Source organism: Salmo salar, chromosome 01 (assembly GCF_965601325.2).
Source record: "Salmo salar chromosome 01, fSalSal1, whole genome shotgun sequence".
NCBI classification, from domain to species: domain Eukaryota; kingdom Metazoa; phylum Chordata; class Actinopteri; order Salmoniformes; family Salmonidae; genus Salmo; species Salmo salar.
The window spans coordinates 656,987-679,039 of NC_138291.1; the positions used below are offsets into that span (position 1 = coordinate 656,987).

Below are 22,053 nucleotides of genomic sequence, written 5' to 3' on the forward strand. Positions count from 1 at the left end.
ATAACTGTTCGTCAGGAGCTTCATGAAATGGGTTTCCATGACTGACAAGCCTAATATCACCATGCGCAATGCCAATTGTTGGCTGGAGTGGTGTCAAGCTCGCCGCTCTGGAGCAGTGGCCAGGAGAATGCTACCTGCCCCAATGCATAATGCTAACTGTAAAGTTTGGTGGAGGAGGAATAATGGTCTGGGGCTGTTTTTCATGTTGTGGGCAAGGCCCCTTAGTTACAGTGAAGGGAGAAATTAACACTACAGCATACAATGACATTCTCAATTATTCTGTGCTTCTAACTTTGTGGTAACAGTTTGGGGAAGACCCTTTCCTGTTTCAGCATGAGAATGACCCTGTGCACTAAGCGAGGTCCATACAGAAATAATTTGTTGAGATTAGTGTGGAAGAACTTGACTGGCCTGCACAGAGCCCCGACCTCAAACAAGGTTCATGAAATAAATAACTTGCTAGTAACAGATGGCATTCATATGTGACCGACCGCCTCGATCTATGTAGCAAAATCTTTATTTTTTTATTTTTTACAATGGATAAAAGTAGAGGCTCAGAGCTAAAAAATTGTATATCATACACTACAGTTCAGGAACAATGGGAAAGTAATTCTGCTTTGAAAGTTCATAAACTTGTAAACTCACGTTTGAGAAAATGGCCCTTAAATGTTTTGGGTACACCTAATGGAGAGCTCTTCTTTGTCTACACCCATTCAGTATTTTTCACAAGCACTTACGCCTTAGCCCCACCTTTCTCTTTAAGGATTCACGTGAGGCCATGTGCTAAACAGTGTGAGTGTACTAAACAACCAAAGATTGCAAGACTGTTTATATTACATCTAACGACATGTCTGTGGACAGTTGTCATAGTGAAATCATGAACATTATATTGTCGTCCAACATCAAACTTGTCGTTGTCCTAATGAAAAACTGTAAACACAAAAACTGCAGGCTACATGACATCAGCAGCCTGGTTGTTCAAAATAGCATAACTGGTGTATTTTAACACCAATTAACCCATCCATTTAAACATGAACTTAGTATATGTCAATCTAGCAAACCAGACAACTAAAAGCAACTTTGTAAACAATGTTTTGGTTAGTTTCTAGCTTGTTAGCTAGCTGGCTAACGTTAAGTTAGTAACGTCTTTACTTTAGCTAATTTCTATTCACTATTGCAGGAAAATAAACTTACAACAAGATGAATATTTCCAAGTTAACGGCAAGCTAATTACAGAAAATAGCATACGGTTATAAAAGCAGGGCATTCTACCGGAGAATGTTAGGACATGGACACAGTCTCGTTGGCCTAACGTTATATCCTTATTTGACTTTGGTGCAGGTCATGTTGTTCTTCACATTACCGTCTCTGGTAAACACACACAATATCAAATAAAATCATCGTTTATTTGTCACATACACAGGATACAGAAAGTGTAAACGGTACAGTGAAATGGTTACTTGCATAGTGGAGTCTTCTGTTTAAACCTTTATCTAGCTAGCTAAACAATGAACCATAATCCCAACTCATAACGTTACTACCCTGCATGAATCTACAGGTAGCTAAAGTTAGGTTCAACGTTAGATAGCTAGCTAACATTATGCTATATCTAGCAATGCAAATGGATTGAGATATGAATAATAATACTACACAGATCATACACGTAACGTTAGCTAGCTAGCTAGCAGTATGCTTTAACTTGCAATGAAAACAACTTTCTGACAGCATTAGAAACGTATAATATCTGAAAATGTAGCTAGCTAGACTCTCTTACCCGTATACATGGATGAACGCTTCTCCGTCTCTGTCACAGATGCCATGGCTGCCCTTAGTTTGAAGATGTAATCCGGAGACAGAGGTTTTTTGCAGTTCTTTGTGATGTCTATATAAAAAGCTGTTAGAAAGGATTACCTACACATACTGAGCAGCTCATGTTATTAACAGAAGCGTGCTACATGGCAGACCAATCTGAACTCATCTGTGGGCATGTCCAGCGTGTGTATGTGTATGTGTATGCATGTGTCTGTACCTTTGTGTGTGTCTCTTCACAGTCCCCGCTGTTCCATAAGGTGCATTTTTATCTGTTTTTTTCTGATTATACTGCTTGCATCAGTTACCTGATGTGGAATAGAGTTCCATGTAGTCATGGCTCTATGTAGTACTGTGCGCCTCCCATAGTCTGTTCTGGACTTGGGGACTGTGACGAGACCTCTGGTAGAATGTCTTGTGGGGTATGGATGGGTGTCAGGGGCAGACAGATTGGTGCATTCAGCTTGTCAACACTTATTACAAATGTAAAGTTCATTATTAATCATATCCGTATAGGCTATCTGGGAATTAAACTTTAACCTGTTGGGTCTAGGGGGCAGCATTTGCACGTCTGGATAAAAAAAATGTACCCGATTTAATCTGGTTACTAATCCTACCCAGTAACTAGAATATGCATATACTTATTATATATGGATAGAAAACACTCTAAAGTTTCCAAAACTGTTTGAATGGTGTCTGTGAGTATAACAGAACTCATTTGGCAGGCAAAACCCTGAGACATTTTCTGACAGGAAGTGGATACCTGATGTGTTGTATTGACTTTAAACCTATCCCATTGAAAAACACAGGGGTTTAGGAATATTTTGGCACTTCCTATTGCTTCCACTAGATGTCACCAGCCTTTACAAAGTGTTTTGAGTCTTCTGGAGGGAGATCTGACCGAACAAGAGCCATGGAACGGTGATGTCCCATTAGACACCTGGCGCGCTACTTCATGTTGGGTACCCTCGTTCCAATACGTTATAAAAGGCTATGCATTCGTCCACCTTGAATATTATTCATGTTCTGGTTAAAAAAGGCCCTAATGATTTATGCTATACAACGTTTGACATGTTTGAACGAACGGAAATATATTTTTTCCCCTCGTTCATGACGAGAAGTCCGGCTGGCTTACATCATGTGCTAACGAGACGGAGATTTTTGGACATAAATGATGAGCTTTTTTGAACAAAACTACATTCGTTATGGACCTGTGATACCTGGAAGTGACATCTGATGAAGAGAATCAAAGGTAATGGATTATTTACATAGTATTTTCGATTTTAGATCTCCCCAACATGACGTCTAGTCTGTATCGCAACGCGTATTTTTCTGGGCACAGTGCTCAGATTATTGCAAAGTGTGATTTCCCAGTAAGGTTATTTTTAAATCTGGCAAGTTGATTGCGTTCAAAAGATGTAAATCTATAATTCTTTAAATGACAATATAATATTTTACCAATGTTTTCTAATTTTAATTATTTAATTTGTGACGCTGACTTGACTGCCGGTTATTGGAGGGAAACGATTTCCTCAACATCAATGCCATAGTAAAACGCTGTTTTTGGATATAAATATCAACTTGATAGAACTAAAAATGCATGCATTGTCTAACATAATGTCCTAGGAGTGTCATCTGATGGAGATTGTAAAAGGTTAGTGTATCATTTTAGCTGGTTTTATGGTTTTGGTGACCCTGTCTTTGACTTGACAAAACATTACACACAACTCTTGTAAATGTACTGTCCTAACATACTCTAAATTTATGCTTTCGCCGTAAAACCTTTTTGAAATCGTAAAACGTGGTTAGATTAAGGAGATGTTTATCTTTCAAATGGTGTAACATAGTTGTATTTTTGAAAAATTTGAATTTTGACATTTATTTGGATTCAAATTTGCCGCTCTTGAAATGCACCTGCTGTTGATGGAGTGCACCACGGGTGGCACGCTAGCGTCCCACCTAGCCCCAAGAGGTTAATAAACCTGGAAGCGTCGTTGTATCCAAGTTAAGATTGACAAGTTTAAAATGTCTCATTCGTTGGAACAAATTAACTTATCTGAGTGATCAACCTAGTGATTTGTTTGGCAATTTAAATTTCCTTGTTAAATCGAATGAGACAATGATATCCAATCAGTTGAGATTCGTTGGATATTATAAAGTGTAACCAGTTGTTACAGATGTGAGAATACATTTTCCCTCACATTAGATTTTTTTTTCTCAAAAAATAATTACTTCACCATAAGGGGTCACTTACCCCTGAAAGCTGAAATCACACGGGATTCCAGCAAAGGCAGGACTTCCGTCGCACAAGGCGCAGGATTTCGCTGTAAACAAAGGAGAATGGATTCTCTCTCTTTGTTAGCTTAGCCTCTAATGCAAAGCTAGCCGTTCTTGTACCAGAATGTTTACTTCAAGCACAAAAAGGTCCCCTTCAATTCGGGAACGGAGTTTATTAACAACGTCTCACGTTCAACCCAATCAGCGTTTCTTGCTAGCAACGTTACCGGAACACTCGGTGACATAAATAAATACTCGCCGTCTCAAAGTTACTCACGCTCCTGAAGCGCGATAGACAGAGAGATAATACTTCGCTTCGGCCAAACAAATGTATTACTCAAATTTCCTTAAATCGGCTGGCCCTTTTGTCCTAGCTCTGGAAATTAATACTCGCCGAGACTACTCGACAAATATCTTTTCTTATGTCCTAGCTCTGGAAACGTAATAATTCATCCTACACACTCTGACCCTTTGTCAGGTATTCAACACCGGAGTCAATCTTTCCCTGCTATCTGGGTCAAAAGGAAACACACAGACATACTCTGAACGATAATCCTGCCTACAGCTCTATTGGTGTATAACATAATTTGCTACTTAATTCATGTAGACTGAATTCAACAGTAAGGCCTAACTTGGTCCTTGCACAGGGCTCCAATACACTACCAGTCACATCCCTCTCTTAGCAAAAAAACACTTTCATAATTTTTCATATTTCGTACACAATGTAGAGGATGGAGACTTCATACATGTACTGTGTATACTTTTCAATTTACAGTATTTCCTGTATAACATTTTTAATGACATCACAAAATAACAACCAAATTACATTATTATTCTTTAGATCGCCTCTGACCATTCCCCATGTTCTCTGTTAGAAATAATGTTCCAGTATTCTCTTCAGAAAGTGTTCGAGTTTTGGCGGGAAAATGGCTGTGTAGACAAAGGCACATTTCTTTGGTGAATTTGAAGAGGGAGATAGTTGAATGTTCTTGTCTTTGATTTACAACAGGGTGTGAGCTGTCAACCCCCCACCAGTTCCCCTCTGCGGGTGAAAGGGGGTCTGGCTGAAGTTATTTATTGCAAAGCTGACCTGTGTCACGCCTGCTCCCGCTCCCCCTCTCTGGCGCTCGAGGGCCTCCAGGCTGCCCTTCATTACGCACAGCTGTCACCATCATTACGCGCAGCTGCGCAATATTGGACTCCATTACTTTGTTGATTACACCTCTATATCTGTCTGCTCCTCAGTTTGTTCCCTGTGTCAGCATTGATGTCGTTATTTTCCCCCTGTCCAGACGCTGTTCATGTCCGTGTTTCATTAGGGATAGGCATCCCGTTAACGGGACAGTTGTAAATCATGCAGCGCCTTATGTCACCATCGCAGATTTAAGAGAAACAACAAATGTCGGTACATATAAGTGTCTTATATTGGCTGAAAGCTTAAATTCTTGTTAATATAACTGCACTGTCCAATGTATAGTAGCTATTACTGTGAAAAAATGCCATGCTATTGTTTGAGGAGAGCTCCTAACAACAAAACACATTTTTTTCACTGTGATAGGTTTGATAAATTCACCTCTGAAGGTGAAATGTGTACTTAAATCAGAGCAAGATTTCAGAATGTATCATCCAAAGGGTCCCATAGATAACATGAAGTGTCGTTTTGTCATTACACAATTAAAGACAGACAACATGAAAAACTCCAAGTAATCTAATAAAAACCATAGAATTTACAAGAGTATAACAAAATCAAAAACAGCAAATTAAAAACATTGACATGTCAGGGCATCAGTCTCCAGATCATTCATCAGTGATTTAAAAACACCAATCGGGACCAAGTTCTTCCAGTTTAAAAGTATTTTGTAAGGCGTTTCCAAGGCGATGGCGCAGAGTACATAAAAGCCCTTTTACCAAATTCAGTTCGGACATTTGGAACAGTTAGCAGGATAAAGTCCAGCGAACGAAGAGACGACCCACCACATTTCTGAACAATAAAAATGCCAAAATGAAATGGTAGTAAACTCAAAATGGCTTTGTAAATAAAAGTATATCAGTGACTGCATGAAGAGTAGCCCATTGGAAACAGTCATGTGGATTATCAGCCCATTGGAAACAGTCATGTGGATTATCAGCCCATTGGAAACAGTCATGTGGATTATCAGCCCATTGGAAACAGTCATGTGGATTATCAGCCCATTGGAAACAGTCATGTGGATTATCAGCCCATTGGAAACAGTCATGTGGATTATCAGCCCATTGGAAACAGTCATGTGGATTATCAGCCCATTGGAAACAGTCATGTGCATTATCAGCCCATTGGAAACAGTCATGTGGATTATCAGCCCATTGGAAACAGTCATGTGGATTATCAGACCATTGGAAACAGTCATGTGGATTATCAGCCCATTGGAAACAGTCATGTGGATTATCAGCCCATTGGAAACAGTCATGTGGATTATCAGACCATTGGAAACAGTCATGTAGATTATCAGCCCATTGGAAACAGTCATGTAGATCAGTAGATTGCAGACATTGTAAGGAGTAGCAGGAGGATGACCATGGGCATGTGGAGGGTCAGTGGTGGTCCTGCAGACACAGCTCTGGGTCTTGTGTAGATGTAAGGATGATCCTAAATCACAAAACATCCCCATTATTAACAGATAGCTGTGAATGTCTTCAATTCATTAGTTCATACATCTCACTTAAGAGTAATTCAAGATTCAAAGACATAGGGCCTATGTAAAATATATAGGGCTGACATAGGGTTGACATGGGGCCTATTGTGGAAGACATATGGCCTATGTAAAATGTATAGGGCTGACATAGGGTTGACATGGGGCTTACTGTAAAATATATAGGAATGACATAGGGTAGACATGGGGTTTAGTGTAAGATATATAGGGCTGACAGGGTTGACATAGGGCCTACTGTAAAATACATAGACCGGACACAGGGTTGACATGGGGCCTATTGTGGAACACATAGGGTTGACATAGTTCCTATGTAAAATATATAGGGTTGATATGGGGCTTGTTCTAAAATATATAGAGCTGACGTAGGGTTGACATGGGGCTTACTGTAAAATATATAGTTGACATTGAGTTTACTATGAAATATATAGAGTTGACATGGGGCTTACTGTAAAATATACAGGGTTGACATAGTGCCTGCTGTAGAATATATAGGGCTGACATAGGGTTGACATAGTGCCTGCTGTAAAATATACAGGGCTGACAGGGTTGACATGGGGCCTACTGTAAAATATATAAAGCTGACGTAGGGTTGACATGGGGCCTACTGTGGAAGACAGAGCTGACATAGGGTTGACATAGGGGCTACTGTAAAATATATAGGGTTTGTATTTATTAGGGATCCCCATTGCCAAGGCAGCAGCTACTCTTCCTGGGGTTTATTATGGATCCCCATTAGTTCCTGCCAAGGCAGCAGCTACTCTTCCTGGGGTTTATTATGGATCCCCATTAGTTCCTGCCAAGGCAGCAGCTACTCTTCCTGGGGTTTAATATGGATCCCCATTAGTTCCTGCCAAGGCAGCAGCTACTCTTCCTGGGGTCCAAACATATTAAGACACCACTTACATTACATATAAAACAAAAGATAAAACAGTACATCATATAACATTATTACACCACTACATATCTACAATACAACATGTATAATACCACCATACAACAATATCACAATGTGTGTGTATGTATGTGTCTGTACCTTGGTGTGTGTGTGTGTCTCTTCACAGTCCCCGCTGTTCCATAAGGTGTATTTTTTATCTGTTTTTTAAATCTGATTCTACTGCTGCATCAGTTACCTGATGTGGAATAGAGTTCCATGTAGTCATGGCTCTATGTAGTACTGTGCGCCTCCCATAGTCTGTTCTGGACTTGGGGACTGTGAAGAGACCTCTGGTGGCATGTCTTGTGGGGTATGTGTGGGTGTCTGAGTATTTTAAACAGACAGCTCGGTACGTTCAGCTTGTCAACACCTCTTACAAAAACAAGTAGTAATGAAGTCAATCTCTCCTCTACTTTGAGCCAGGAGAGATTGACATGTATATAATTAATGTTAGCTCTCCATGTACTTTTAAGGGCCAGCCGTGCTGCCCTGTTCTGAACCAACTGCAATTTTCCCAAGTCCCTCTTTGTGGCACCTGACCACACGACTGAACAGTAGTCAAGATGTGACAAAACTAGGACCTGTAGGACCTGCCTTGTGTTTTTAAGAAGGCAGAGCAGCACTTTATTATGGACAGACTTCTCCCCATCTTACCTACTGTTGCATCAACATGTTTTGACCATAACAGTTTACAATCCAGGGTTACTACAAGCAGTTTATTCACCTCAACTTGCTCAATTTCAAGTTGAGGTATAGGGTTTAGTGAATGATACGTCCCAAATACAATGTTTTTACTTTTGGAAATATTTAGGACTAACTTATTCCTTGCCACCCACTGAAACTAACTGCAGCTATTTGTTAAGTGCTACAGTCATTTCACTAGCTGTAGTAGCTGACGTGTATAGTGTAGAGTCATCAGCATACATAGACACAATGGCTTTACTCAAAGTCAGTGGCATGTCATAAGTAAAGATTGAAAAAAGTAAGGGGCCTAAACAGCTGCCCTGGGGAACTCCTGATTCTAAATGGATTATATTTGAGATGCTTCCATTAAAGAACACCCTCTGTGTTCTGTTAGACAAGTAACTCTTTATCCACAATATAGCAGGGGGTGTAAAGCCATAACACCTACATTTTTCTAGCAGCAGACTATGATCGATAAAGTCAAAAGCTGCACTGAAGTCTAACAAGACAGCCCCCACCATCTTTTATCATCAATTTCTTTCAGCCAATCATCAGTCATTTGTGTAAGTTTTGTGCTTGTTAAATGTCTTTCCCTATTAGCATGCTGAAAGTCTTGTCAATATGTTTTCTGTGAAATAGCATTGTATCTGGTAAAAGACAATTTTTTCCAGATGTTTACTGAGGGTTGGTAACAGGCTGATTGGTCGGCTATTTTAGCCAGTAAAGTGGGCTTTACCATTCTTAGGTAGCGGAATGACTTTAGCTTCCCTCAGGCCTGAGGGCACACACTAGTAGGCTTAAATTGAAGATGTGGCAAATAGGAGTGGCAAGTGTAGTTGGGACAGTGGTCGTTGTGAGTGAATGTATTAATGTCCTCTGTGTTGTGAGTGAATGTATTAATGTCCTCTGTGTTGTTAGTGAATGTAGTAATGTCATCTGTGTTGTTAGTGAATGTATTAATGTCCTCTGTGTTGTTAGTGAATGTATTAATGTCCTCTGTGTTGATAGTGAATGTATTAATGTCCTCTGTGTTGTTAGTGAATGTAGTAATGTCCTCTGTGTTGTTAGTGAATGTATTAATGTCCTCTGTGTTGATAGTGAATGTATTAATGTCCTCTGTGATGTTAGTGAATGTATTAATGTCCTCTGTGTTGTTAGTGAATGTATTAATGTCCTCTGTGTTGTTAGTGAATGTATTAATGTCCTCTGTGTTGATAGTGAATGTATTAATGTCCTCTGTGTTGTTAGTGAATGTATTAATGTCCTCTGTGTTGATAGTGAATGTATTAATGTCCTCTGTGATGTTAGTGAATGTATTAATGTCCTCTGTGTTGTTAGTGAATGTATTAATGTCCTCTGTGTTGATAGTGAATGTATTAATGTCCTCTGTGTTGTTAGTGAATGTATTCATGTCCTCTGTGTTGTTAGTGAATGTATTAATGTCCTCTGTGTTAGTGAATGTATTAATGTCCTCTGTGTTGATAGTGAATGTATTAATGTCCTCTGTGTTGATAGTGAATGTATTAAATGTCCTCTGTGTTGTTAGTGAATGTATTAATGTCCTCTGTGTTGTTAGTGAATGTATTAATGTCCTCTGTGTTGATAGTGAATGTATTAATGTCCTCTGTGTTGATAGTGAATGTATTAATGTCCTCTGTGTTGATAGTGAATGTATTAAATGTCCTCTGTGTTGTTAGTGAATGTATTAATGTCCTCTGTGTTGTTAGTGAATGTATTAATGTCCTCTGTGTTGTTAGTGAATGTAGTAATGTCCTCTGTGTTGTTAGTGAATGTATTCATGTCCTCTGTGTTGTTAGTGAATGTATTAATGTCCTCTGTGTTGATAGTGAATGTATTCATGTCCTCTGTGTTGATAGTGAATGTATTAATGTCCTCTGTGTTGTTAGTGAATGTATTAATGTCCTCTGTGTTGTTAGTGAATGTATTAATGTCCTCTGTGTTGATAGTGAATGTAGTAATGTCCTCTGTGTTGTTAGTGAATGTATTAATGTCCTCTGTGTTGATAGTGAATGTATTAATGTCCTCTGTGTTGATAGTGAATGTATTAATGTCCTCTGTGTTGATAGTGAATGTATTAATGTCCTCTGTGTTGATAGTGAATGTATTAATGTCCTCTGTGTTGTTAGTGAATGTATTAATGTCCTCTGTGTTGTTAGTGAATGTATTAATGTCCTCTGTGTTGATAGTGAATGTAGTAATGTCCTCTGTGTTGTTAGTGAATGTATTAATGTCCTCTGTGTTGATAGTGAATGTATTAATGTCCTCTGTGTTGATAGTGAATGTATTAATGTCCTCTGTGTTGATAGTGAATGTATTAATGTCCTCTGTGTTGATAGTGAATGTATTAATGTCCTCTGTGTTGTTAGTGAATGTATTAATGTCCTCTGTGTTGTTAGTGAATGTATTAATGTCCTCTGTGTTGTTAGTGAATGTATTCATGTCCTCTGTGTTGTTAGTGAATGTATTAATGTCCTCTGTGTTGATAGTGAATGTATTAATGTCCTCTGTGTTGTTAGTGAATGTGTGAAAGTCCTCTGTGTTGATAGTGAATGTATTAATGTCCTCTGTGTTGTTAGTGAATGTATTAATGTCCTCTGTGTTGTTAGTGAATGTATTAATGTCCTCTGTGTTGTTAGTGAATGTATTAATGTCCTCTGTGTTGTTAGTGAATGTAGTAATGTCCTCTGTGTTGATAGTGAATGTATTAATGTCCTCTGTGTTGTTAGTGAATGTATTAATGTCCTGTGTGTTAGTGAATGTATTAATGTCCTCTGTGTTGATAGTGAATGTATTAATGTCCTCTGTTTTGATAGTGAATGTATTAATGTCCTCTGTGTTGATAGTGAATGTATTAATGTCCTCTGTGTTGTTAGTGAATGTATTCATGTCCTCTGTGTTAGTGAATGTATTAATGTCCTCTGTGTTGATAGTGAATGTATTAATGTCCTCTGTGTTGTTAGTGAATGTATTAATGTCCTCTGTGTTGTGAGTGAATGTATTAATGTCCTCTGTGTTGAGTGAATGTAGTAATATCCTCTGTGTTGTTAGTGAATGTATTAATGTCCTCTGTGTTGTTAGTGAATGTATTAATGTCCTCTGTGTTGTGAGTGAATGTATTAATGTCCTCTGTGTTGTTAGTGAATGTATTAATGTCCTCTGTGTTGTTAGTGAATGTATTAATGTCCTCTGTGTTGATAGTGAATGTATTAATGTCCTCTGTGTTGTTAGTGAATGTATTAATGTCCTCTGTGTTGTTAGTGAATGTATTAATGTCCTCTGTGTTGTGAGTGAATGTATTAATGTCCTCTGTGTTGTTAGTGAATGTATTAATGTCCTCTGTGTTAGTGAATGTATTAATGTCCTCTGTGTTGATAGTGAATGTATTAATGTCCTCTGTGTTGATAGTGAATGTATTAATGTCCTCTGTGTTGATAGTGAATGTATTAATGTCCTCTGTGTTGTTAGTGAATGTATTAATGTCCTCTGTGTTGTTAGTGAATGTAGTAATGTCCTCTGTGTTGTTAGTGAATGTATTCATGTCCTCTGTGTTGTTAGTGAATGTATTAATGTCCTCTGTGTTGATAGTGAATGTATTAATGTCCTCTGTGTTGTTAGTGAATGTATTAATGTCCTCTGTGTTGATAGTGAATGTATTAATGTCCTCTGTGTTGTTAGTGAATGTGTGAAAGTCCTCTGTGTTGTTAGTGAATGTATTAATGTCCTCTGTGTTGTTAGTGAATGTATTAATGTCCTCTGTGTTGATAGTGAATGTATTCATGTCCTCTGTGTTGTTAGTGAATGTATTAATGTCCTCTGTGTTGTTAGTGAATGTATTAATGTCCTCTGTGTTGTTAGTGAATGTATTAATGTCCTCTGTGTTGTTAGTGAATGTATTAATGTCCTCTGTGTTGTTAGTGAATGTATTAATGTCCTCTGTGTTAGTGAATGTATTAATGTCCTCTGTGTTAGTGAATGTATTAATGTCCTCTGTGTTGTTAGTGAATGTAGTAATGTCCTCTGTGTTGATAGTGAATGTATTAATGTCCTCTGTGTTGTTAGTGAATGTATTAATGTCCTCTGTGTTGTTAGTGAATGTATTAATGTCCTCTGTGTTGATAGTGAATGTAGTAATGTCCTCTGTGTTGTTAGTGAATGTATTAATGTCCTCTGTGTTGATAGTGAATGTATTAATGTCCTCTGTGTTGTTAGTGAATGTATTAATGTCCTCTGTGTTGTTAGTGAATGTATTAATGTCCTCTGTGTTGATAGTGAATGTATTAATGTCCTCTGTGTTGATAGTGAATGTAGTAATGTCCTCTGTGTTGTTAGTGAATGTATTAATGTCCTCTGTGTTGATAGTGAATGTATTAATGTCCTCTGTGTTGAGTGAATGTATTAATGTCCTCTGTGATGTTAGTGAATGTATTAATGTCCTCTGTGTTGTTAGTGAATGTTGTAATGTCCTCTGTGTTGTTAGTGAATGTATTAATGTCCTCTGTGTTGTTAATGAATGTATTAATGTCCTCTGTGTTGATAGTGAATGTAGTAATGTCCTCTGTGTTGTTAGTGAATGTATTAATGTCCTCTGTGTTGATAGTGAATGTATTAATGTCCTCTGTGTTAGTGAATGTATTAATGTCCTCTGTATTGTTAGTGAATGTAGTAATGTCCTCTGTGTTGTTAGTGAATGTATTAATGTCCTCTGTGTTGTTAGTGAATGTATTAATGTCCTCTGTGTTGTTAGTGAATGTATTAATGTCCTCTGTGTTGTTAGTGAATGTTGTAATGTCCTCTGTGTTGTTAGTGAATGTATTAATGTCCTCTGTGTTGATAGTGAATGTATTAATGTCCTCTGTGTTGTTAGTGAATGTAGTAATGTCCTCTGTGTTGTTAGTGAATGTATTCATGTCCTCTGTGTTGTTAGTGAATGTATTAATGTCCTCTGTGTTGATAGTGAATGTATTAATGTCCTCTGTGTTGTTAGTGAATGTATTAATGTCCTCTGTGTTGTTAGTGAATGTAGTAATGTCCTCTGTGTTGTTAGTGAATGTATTAATGTCCTCTGTGTTAGTGAATGTATTAATGTCCTCTGTGTTGTTAGTGAATGTATTAATGTCCTCTGTGGTGTGAGTGAATGTATTAATGTCCTCTGTGTTGTTAGTGAATGTATTAATGTCCTCTGTGTTGTTAGTGAATGTATTAATGTCATCTGTGTTGATAGTGAATGTATTAATGTCCTCTGTGTTGTTAGTGAATGTATTAATGTCCTCTGTGTTGTTAGTGAATGTATTAAAGTCCTCTGTGTTGATAGTGAATGTATTAATGTCCTCTGTGTTGTTAGTGAATGTGTGAAAGTCCTCTGTGTTGTTAGTGAATGTATTAATGTCCTCTGTGTTGTTAGTGAATGTATTAATGTCCTCTGTGTTGATAGTGAATGTATTCATGTCCTCTGTGATGTTAGTGAATGTATTAATGTCCTCTGTGTTGTTAGTGAATGTATTAATGTCCTCTGTGTTGATAGTGAATGTATTAATGTCCTCTGTGTTGTTAGTGAATGTATTCATGTCCTCTGTGTTGTTAGTGAATGTATTAATGTCCTCTGTGTTAGTGAATGTATTAATGTCCTCTGTGTTGATAGTGAATGTATTAATGTCCTCTGTGTTGATAGTGAATGTATTAAATGTCCTCTGTGTTGTTAGTGAATGTATTAATGTCCTCTGTGTTGTTAGTGAATGTATTAATGTCCTCTGTGTTGATAGTGAATGTATTAATGTCCTCTGTGTTGATAGTGAATGTATTAAATGTCCTCTGTGTTGTTAGTGAATGTATTAATGTCCTCTGTGTTGTTAGTGAATGTATTAATGTCCTCTGTGTTGTTAGTGAATGTAGTAATGTCCTCTGTGTTGTTAGTGAATGTATTCATGTCCTCTGTGTTGTTAGTGAATGTATTAATGTCCTCTGTGTTGATAGTGAATGTATTCATGTCCTCTGTGTTGATAGTGAATGTATTAATGTCCTCTGTGTTGTTAGTGAATGTATTAATGTCCTCTGTGTTGTTAGTGAATGTATTAATGTCCTCTGTGTTGATAGTGAATGTAGTAATGTCCTCTGTGTTGTTAGTGAATGTATTAATGTCCTCTGTGTTGATAGTGAATGTATTAATGTCCTCTGTGTTGATAGTGAATGTATTAATGTCCTCTGTGTTGATAGTGAATGTATTAATGTCCTCTGTGTTGATAGTGAATGTATTAATGTCCTCTGTGTTGTTAGTGAATGTATTAATGTCCTCTGTGTTGTTAGTGAATGTATTAATGTCCTCTGTGTTGATAGTGAATGTATTAATGTCCTCTGTGTTGATAGTGAATGTATTAATGTCCTCTGTGTTGATAGTGAATGTATTAATGTCCTCTGTGTTGTTAGTGAATGTATTAATGTCCTCTGTGTTGTTAGTGAATGTATTAATGTCCTCTGTGTTGTTAGTGAATGTAGTAATGTCCTCTGTGTTGTTAGTGAATGTATTCATGTCCTCTGTGTTGTTAGTGAATGTATTAATGTCCTCTGTGTTGATAGTGAATGTATTAATGTCCTCTGTGTTGTTAGTGAATGTGTGAAAGTCCTCTGTGTTGATAGTGAATGTATTAATGTCCTCTGTGTTGTTAGTGAATGTATTAATGTCCTCTGTGTTGTTAGTGAATGTATTAATGTCCTCTGTGTTGTTAGTGAATGTATTAATGTCCTCTGTGTTGTTAGTGAATGTAGTAATGTCCTCTGTGTTGATAGTGAATGTATTAATGTCCTCTGTGTTGTTAGTGAATGTATTAATGTCCTGTGTGTTAGTGAATGTATTAATGTCCTCTGTGTTGTTAGTGAATGTATTAATGTCCTCTGTGTTGATAGTGAATGTATTAATGTCCTCTGTGTTGATAGTGAATGTATTAATGTCCTCTGTGTTGTTAGTGAATGTATTAATGTCCTCTGTGTTGTTAGTGAATGTATTAATGTCCTCTGTGTTGATAGTGAATGTAGTAATGTCCTCTGTGTTGTTAGTGAATGTATTAATGTCCTCTGTGTTGATAGTGAATATATTAATGTCCTCTGTGTTGATAGTGAATGTATTAATGTCCTCTGTGTTGATAGTGAATGTATTAATGTCCTCTGTGTTGTTAGTGAATGTATTAATGTCCTCTGTGTTGTTAGTGAATGTATTAATGTCCTCTGTGTTGTTAGTGAATGTAGTAATGTCCTCTGTGTTGTTAGTGAATGTATTCATGTCCTCTGTGTTGTTAGTGAATGTATTAATGTCCTCTGTGTTGATAGTGAATGTATTAATGTCCTCTGTGTTGTTAGTGAATGTGTGAAAGTCCTCTGTGTTGATAGTGAATGTATTAATGTCCTCTGTGTTGTTAGTGAATGTATTAATGTCCTCTGTGTTGTTAGTGAATGTATTAATGTCCTCTGTGTTGTTAGTGAATGTATTAATGTCCTCTGTGTTGTTAGTGAATGTAGTAATGTCCTCTGTGTTGATAGTGAATGTATTAATGTCCTCTGTGTTGTTAGTGAATGTATTAATGTCCTGTGTGTTAGTGAATGTATTAATGTCCTCTGTGTTGATAGTGAATGTATTAATGTCCTCTGTTTTGATAGTGAATGTATTAATGTCCTCTGTGTTGATAGTGAATGTATTAATGTCCTCTGTGTTGTTAGTGAATGTATTCATGTCCTCTGTGTTAGTGAATGTATTAATGTCCTCTGTGTTGATAGTGAATTTATTAATGTCCTCTGTGTTGTTAGTGAATGTATTAATGTCCTCTGTGTTGTGAGTGAATGTATTAATGTCCTCTGTGTTGAGTGAATGTAGTAATGTCCTCTGTGTTGTTAGTGAATGTATTAATGTCCTCTGTGTTGTTAGTGAATGTATTAATGTCCTCTGTGTTGTGAGTGAATGTATTAATGTCCTCTGTGTTGTTAGTGAATGTATTAATGTCCTCTGTGTTGTTAGTGAATGTATTAATGTCCTCTGTGTTGATAGTGAATGTATTAATGTCCTCTGTGTTGTTAGTGAATGTATTAATGTCCTCTGTGTTGTTAGTGAATGGTTTAATGTCCTCTGTGTTGTGAGTGAATGTATTAATGTCCTCTGTGTTGTTAGTGAATGTATTAATGTCCTCTGTGTTAGTGAATGTATTAATGTCCTCTGTGTTGATAGTGAATGTATTAATGTCCTCTGTGTTGATAGTGAATGTATTAATGTCCTCTGTGTTGATAGTGAATGTATTAATGTCCTCTGTGTTGTTAGTGAATGTATTAATGTCCTCTGTGTTGTTAGTGAATGTAGTAATGTCCTCTGTGTTGTTAGTGAATGTATTCATGTCCTCTGTGTTGTTAGTGAATGTATTAATGTCCTCTGTGTTGATAGTGAATGTATTAATGTCCTCTGTGTTGTTAGTGAATGTATTAATGTCCTCTGTGTTGATAGTGAATGTATAAATGTCCTCTGTGTTGATAGTGAATGTATTAATGTCCTCTGTGTTGTTAGTGAATGTATTAATGTCCTCTGTGTTGTTAGTGAATGTATTAATGTCCTCTGTGTTGATAGTGAATGTAGTAATGTCCTCTGTGTTGTTAGTGAATGTATTAATGTCCTCTGTGTTGATAGTGAATATATTAATGTCCTCTGTGTTGATAGTGAATGTATTAATGTCCTCTGTGTTGATAGTGAATGTATTAATGTCCTCTGTGTTGTTAGTGAATGTATTAATGTCCTCTGTGTTGTTAGTGAATGTATTAATGTCCTCTGTGTTGTTAGTGAATGTAGTAATGTCCTCTGTGTTGTTAGTGAATGTATTCATGTCCTCTGTGTTGTTAGTGAATGTATTAATGTCCTCTGTGTTGATAGTGAATGTATTAATGTCCTCTGTGTTGTTAGTGAATGTGTGAAAGTCCTCTGTGTTGATAGTGAATGTATTAATGTCCTCTGTGTTGTTAGTGAATGTATTAATGTCCTCTGTGTTGTTAGTGAATGTATTAATGTCCTCTGTGTTGTTAGTGAATGTATTAATGTCCTCTGTGTTGATAGTGAATGTATTAATGTCCTCTGTGTTGTTAGTGAATGTATTAATGTCCTGTGTGTTAGTGAATGTATTAATGTCGTCTGTGTTGATAGTGAATGTATTAATGTCCTCTGTTTTGATAGTGAATGTATTAATGTCCTCTGTGTTGATAGTGAATGTATTAATGTCCTCTGTGTTGTTAGTGAATGTATTCATGTCCTCTGTGTTAGTGAATGTATTAATGTCCTCTGTGTTGATAGTGAATGTATTAATGTCCTCTGTGTTGTTAGTGAATGTATTAATGTCCTCTGTGTTGTGAGTGAATGTATTAATGTCCTCTGTGTTGTTAGTGAATGTATTAATGTCCTCTGTGTTGTGAGTGAATGTATTAATGTCCTCTGTGTTGTTAGTGAATGTATTAATGTCCTCTGTGTTGTTAGTGAATGTATTAATGTCCTCTGTGTTGATAGTGAATGTATTAATGTCCTCTGTGTTGTTAGTGAATGTATTAATGTCCTCTGTGTTGTTAGTGAATGGTTTAATGTCCTCTGTGTTGTGAGTGAATGTATTAATGTCCTCTGTGTTGTTAGTGAATGTATTAATGTCCTCTGTGTTAGTGAATGTATTAATGTCCTCTGTGTTGATAGTGAATGTATTAATGTCCTCTGTGTTGATAGTGAATGTATTAATGTCCTCTGTGTTGATAGTGAATGTATTAATGTCCTCTGTGTTGTTAGTGAATGTATTAATGTCCTCTGTGTTGTTAGTGAATGTAGTAATGTCCTCTGTGTTGTTAGTGAATGTATTCATGTCCTCTGTGTTGTTAGTGAATGTATTAATGTCCTCTGTGTTGATAGTGAATGTATTAATGTCCTCTGTGTTGTTAGTGAATGTATTAATGTCCTCTGTGTTGATAGTGAATGTATTAATGTCCTCTGTGTTGTTAGTGAATGTGTGAAAGTCCTCTGTGTTGTTAGTGAATGTATTAATGTCCTCTGTGTTGTTAGTGAATGTATTAATGTCCTCTGTGTTGATAGTGAATGTATTCATGTCCTCTGTGTTGTTAGTGAATGTATTAATGTCCTCTGTGTTGTTAGTGAATGTATTAATGTCCTCTGTGTTGTTAGTGAATGTATTAATGTCCTCTGTGTTGTTAGTGAATGTATTAATGTCCTCTGTGTTGTTAGTAAATGTATTAATGTCCTCTGTGTTGTTAGTGAATGTATTAATGTCCTCTGTGTTAGTGAATGTATTAATGTCCTCTGTGTTAGTGAATGTATTAATGTCCTCTGTGTTGTTAGTGAATGTAGTAATGTCCTCTGTGTTGATAGTGAATGTATTAATGTCCTCTGTGTTGTTAGTGAATGTATTAATGTCCTCTGTGTTGTTAGTGAATGTATTAATGTCCTCTGTGTTGATAGTGAATGTAGTAATGTCCTCTGTGTTGTTAGTGAATGTATTAATGTCCTCTGTGTTGATAGTGAATGTATTAATGTCCCCTGTGTTGTTAGTGAATGTATTAATGTCCTCTGTGTTGTTAGTGAATGTATTAATGTCCTCTGTGTTGATAGTGAATGTATTAATGTCCTCTGTGTTGATAGTGAATGTAGTAATGTCCTCTGTGTTGTTAGTGAATGTATTAATGTCCTCTGTGTTGATAGTGAATGTATTAATGTCCTCTGTGTTGTTAGTGAATGTTGTAATGTCCTCTGTGTTGTTAGTGAATGTATTAATGTCCTCTGTGTTGTTAGTGAATGTATTAATGTCCTCTGTGTTGATAGTGAATGTAGTAATGTCCTCTGTGTTGTTAGTGAATGTATTAATGTCCTCTGTGTTGATAGTGAATGTATTAATGTCCTCTGTGTTAGTGAATGTATTAATGTCCTCTGTGTTGTTAGTGAATGTAGTAATGTCCTCTGTGTTGTTAGTGAATGTATTAATGTCCTCTGTGTTGTTAGTGAATGTATTAATGTCCTCTGTGTTGTTAGTGAATGTATTAATGTCCTCTGTGTTGTTAGTGAATGTTGTAATGTCCTCTGTGTTGTTAGTGAATGTATTAATGTCCTCTGTGTTGATAGTGAATGTATTAATGTCCTCTGTGTTGTTAGTGAATGTAGTAATGTCCTCTGTGTTGTTAGTGAATGTATTCATGTCCTCTGTGTTGTTAGTGAATGTATTAATGTCCTCTGTGTTGATAGTGAATGTATTAATGTCCTCTGTGTTGTTAGTGAATGTATTAATGTCCTCTGTGTTGTTAGTGAATGTAGTAATGTCCTCTGTGTTGTTAGTGAATGTATTAATGTCCTCTGTGTTAGTGAATGTATTAATGTCCTCTGTGTTGTTAGTGAATGTATTAATGTCCTCTGTGTTGTGAGTGAATGTATTAATGTCCTCTGTGTTGTGAGTGAATGTAGTAATGTCCTCTGTGTTGTTAGTGAATGTATTAATGTCCTCTGTGTTGTTAGTGAATGTATTAATGTCCTCTGTGTTGTTAGTGAATGTATTAATGTCATCTGTGTTGATAGTGAATGTATTCATGTCCTCTGTGTTGTTAGTGAATGTATTAATGTCCTCTGTGTTGTTAGTGAATGTATTAATGTCCTCTGTGTTGTTAGTGAATGTATTAATGTCCTCTGTGTTGTTAGTGAATGTATTAATGTCCTCTGTGTTGTTAGTAAATGTATTAATGTCCTCTGTGTTGTTAGTGAATGTATTAATGTCCTCTGTGTTAGTGAATGTATTAATGTCCTCTGTGTTAGTGAATGTATTAATGTCCTCTGTGTTGTTAGTGAATGTAGTAATGTCCTCTGTGTTGATAGTGAATGTATTAATGTCCTCTGTGTTGTTAGTGAATGTATTAATGTCCTCTGTGTTGTTAGTGAATGTATTAATGTCCTCTGTGTTGATAGTGAATGTAGTAATGTCCTCTGTGTTGTTAGTGAATGTATTAATGTCCTCTGTGTTGATAGTGAATGTATTAATGTCCTCTGTGTTGTTAGTGAATGTATTAATGTCCTCTGTGTTGTTAGTGAATGTATTAATGTCCTCTGTGTTGATAGTGAATGTATTAATGTCCTCTGTGTTGATAGTGAATGTAGTAATGTCCTCTGTGTTGTTAGTGAATGTATTAATGTCCTCTGTGTTGATAGTGAATGTATTAATGTCCTCTGTGTTGTTAGTGAATGTTGTAATGTCCTCTGTGTTGTTAGTGAATGTATTAATGTCCTCTGTGTTGTTAGTGAATGTATTAATGTCCTCTGTGTTGATAGTGAATGTAGTAATGTCCTCTGTGTTGTTAGTGAATGTATTAATGTCCTCTGTGTTGATAGTGAATGTATTAATGTCCTCTGTGTTAGTGAATGTATTAATGTCCTCTGTGTTGTTAGTGAATGTAGTAATGTCCTCTGTGTTGTTAGTGAATGTATTAATGTCCTCTGTGTTGTTAGTGAATGTATTAATGTCCTCTGTGTTGTTAGTGAATGTATTAATGTACTCTGTGTTGTTAGTGAATGTTGTAATGTCCTCTGTGTTGTTAGTGAATGTATTAATGTCCTCTGTGTTGATAGTGAATGTATTAATGTCCTCTGTGTTGTTAGTGAATGTAGTAATGTCCTCTGTGTTGTTAGTGAATGTATTCATGTCCTCTGTGTTGTTAGTGAATGTATTAATGTCCTCTGTGTTGATAGTGAATGTATTAATGTCCTCTGTGTTGTTAGTGAATGTATTAATGTCCTCTGTGTTGTTAGTGAATGTAGTAATGTCCTCTGTGTTGTTAGTGAATGTATTAATGTCCTCTGTGTTAGTGAATGTATTAATGTCCTCTGTGTTGTTAGTGAATGTATTAATGTCCTCTGTGTTGTGAGTGAATGTATTAATGTCCTCTGTGTTGTGAGTGAATGTAGTAATGTCCTCTGTGTTGTTAGTGAATGTATTAATGTCCTCTGTGTTGTTAGTGAATGTATTAATGTCCTCTGTGTTGTTAGTGAATGTATTAATGTCATCTGTGTTGATAGTGAATGTATTAATGTCCTCTGTGTTGTTAGTGAATGTATTAATGTCCTCTGTGTTGTTAGTGAATGTATTAATGTCCTCTGTGTTGATAGTGAATGTATTAATGTCCTCTGTGTTGTTAGTGAATGTGTGAAAGTCCTCTGTGTTGTTAGTGAATGTATTAATGTCCTCTGTGTTGTTAGTGAATGTATTAATGTCCTCTGTGTTGATAGTGAATGTATTCATGTCCTCTGTGTTGTTAGTGAATGTATTCATGTCCTCTGTGTTGTTAGTGAATGTATTAATGTCCTCTGTGTTGTTAGTGAATGTATTAATGTCCTCTGTGTTGTTAGTGAATGTATTAATGTCCTCTGTGTTGTTAGTGAATGTATTAATGTCCTCTGTGTTGTTAGTGAATGTATTAATGTCCTCTGTGTTGTTAGTGAATGTATTAATGTCCTCTGTGTTAGTGAATGTATTAATGTCCTCTGTGTTGTTAGTGAATGTAGTAATGTCCTCTGTGTTGATAGTGAATGTATTAATGTCCTCTGTGTTGTTAGTGAATGTATTAATGTCCTCTGTGTTGTTAGTGAATGTA

The 22,053-nt window shown here is 36.6% G+C and overlaps 1 protein-coding gene across 1 annotated transcript in view; it reads right to left on the reverse strand.

Annotated features, from left to right (window-relative positions):
* Nucleotides 1-4,844: 4,844 nt before the first annotated feature.
* The window catches only part of LOC106560213 (phospholipase B1, membrane-associated), a 73,568-nt gene continuing 56,359 nt past the window's right edge, over nt 4,845-22,053 (reverse strand). The window contains exon 16 of the mRNA XM_045705021.2: nt 4,845-6,712. Coding sequence (XP_045560977.1) covers nt 6,599-6,712 — 114 coding nt within the window. The 3' untranslated portion in view covers nt 4,845-6,598. The remainder of the gene's footprint in view (nt 6,713-22,053) is intronic.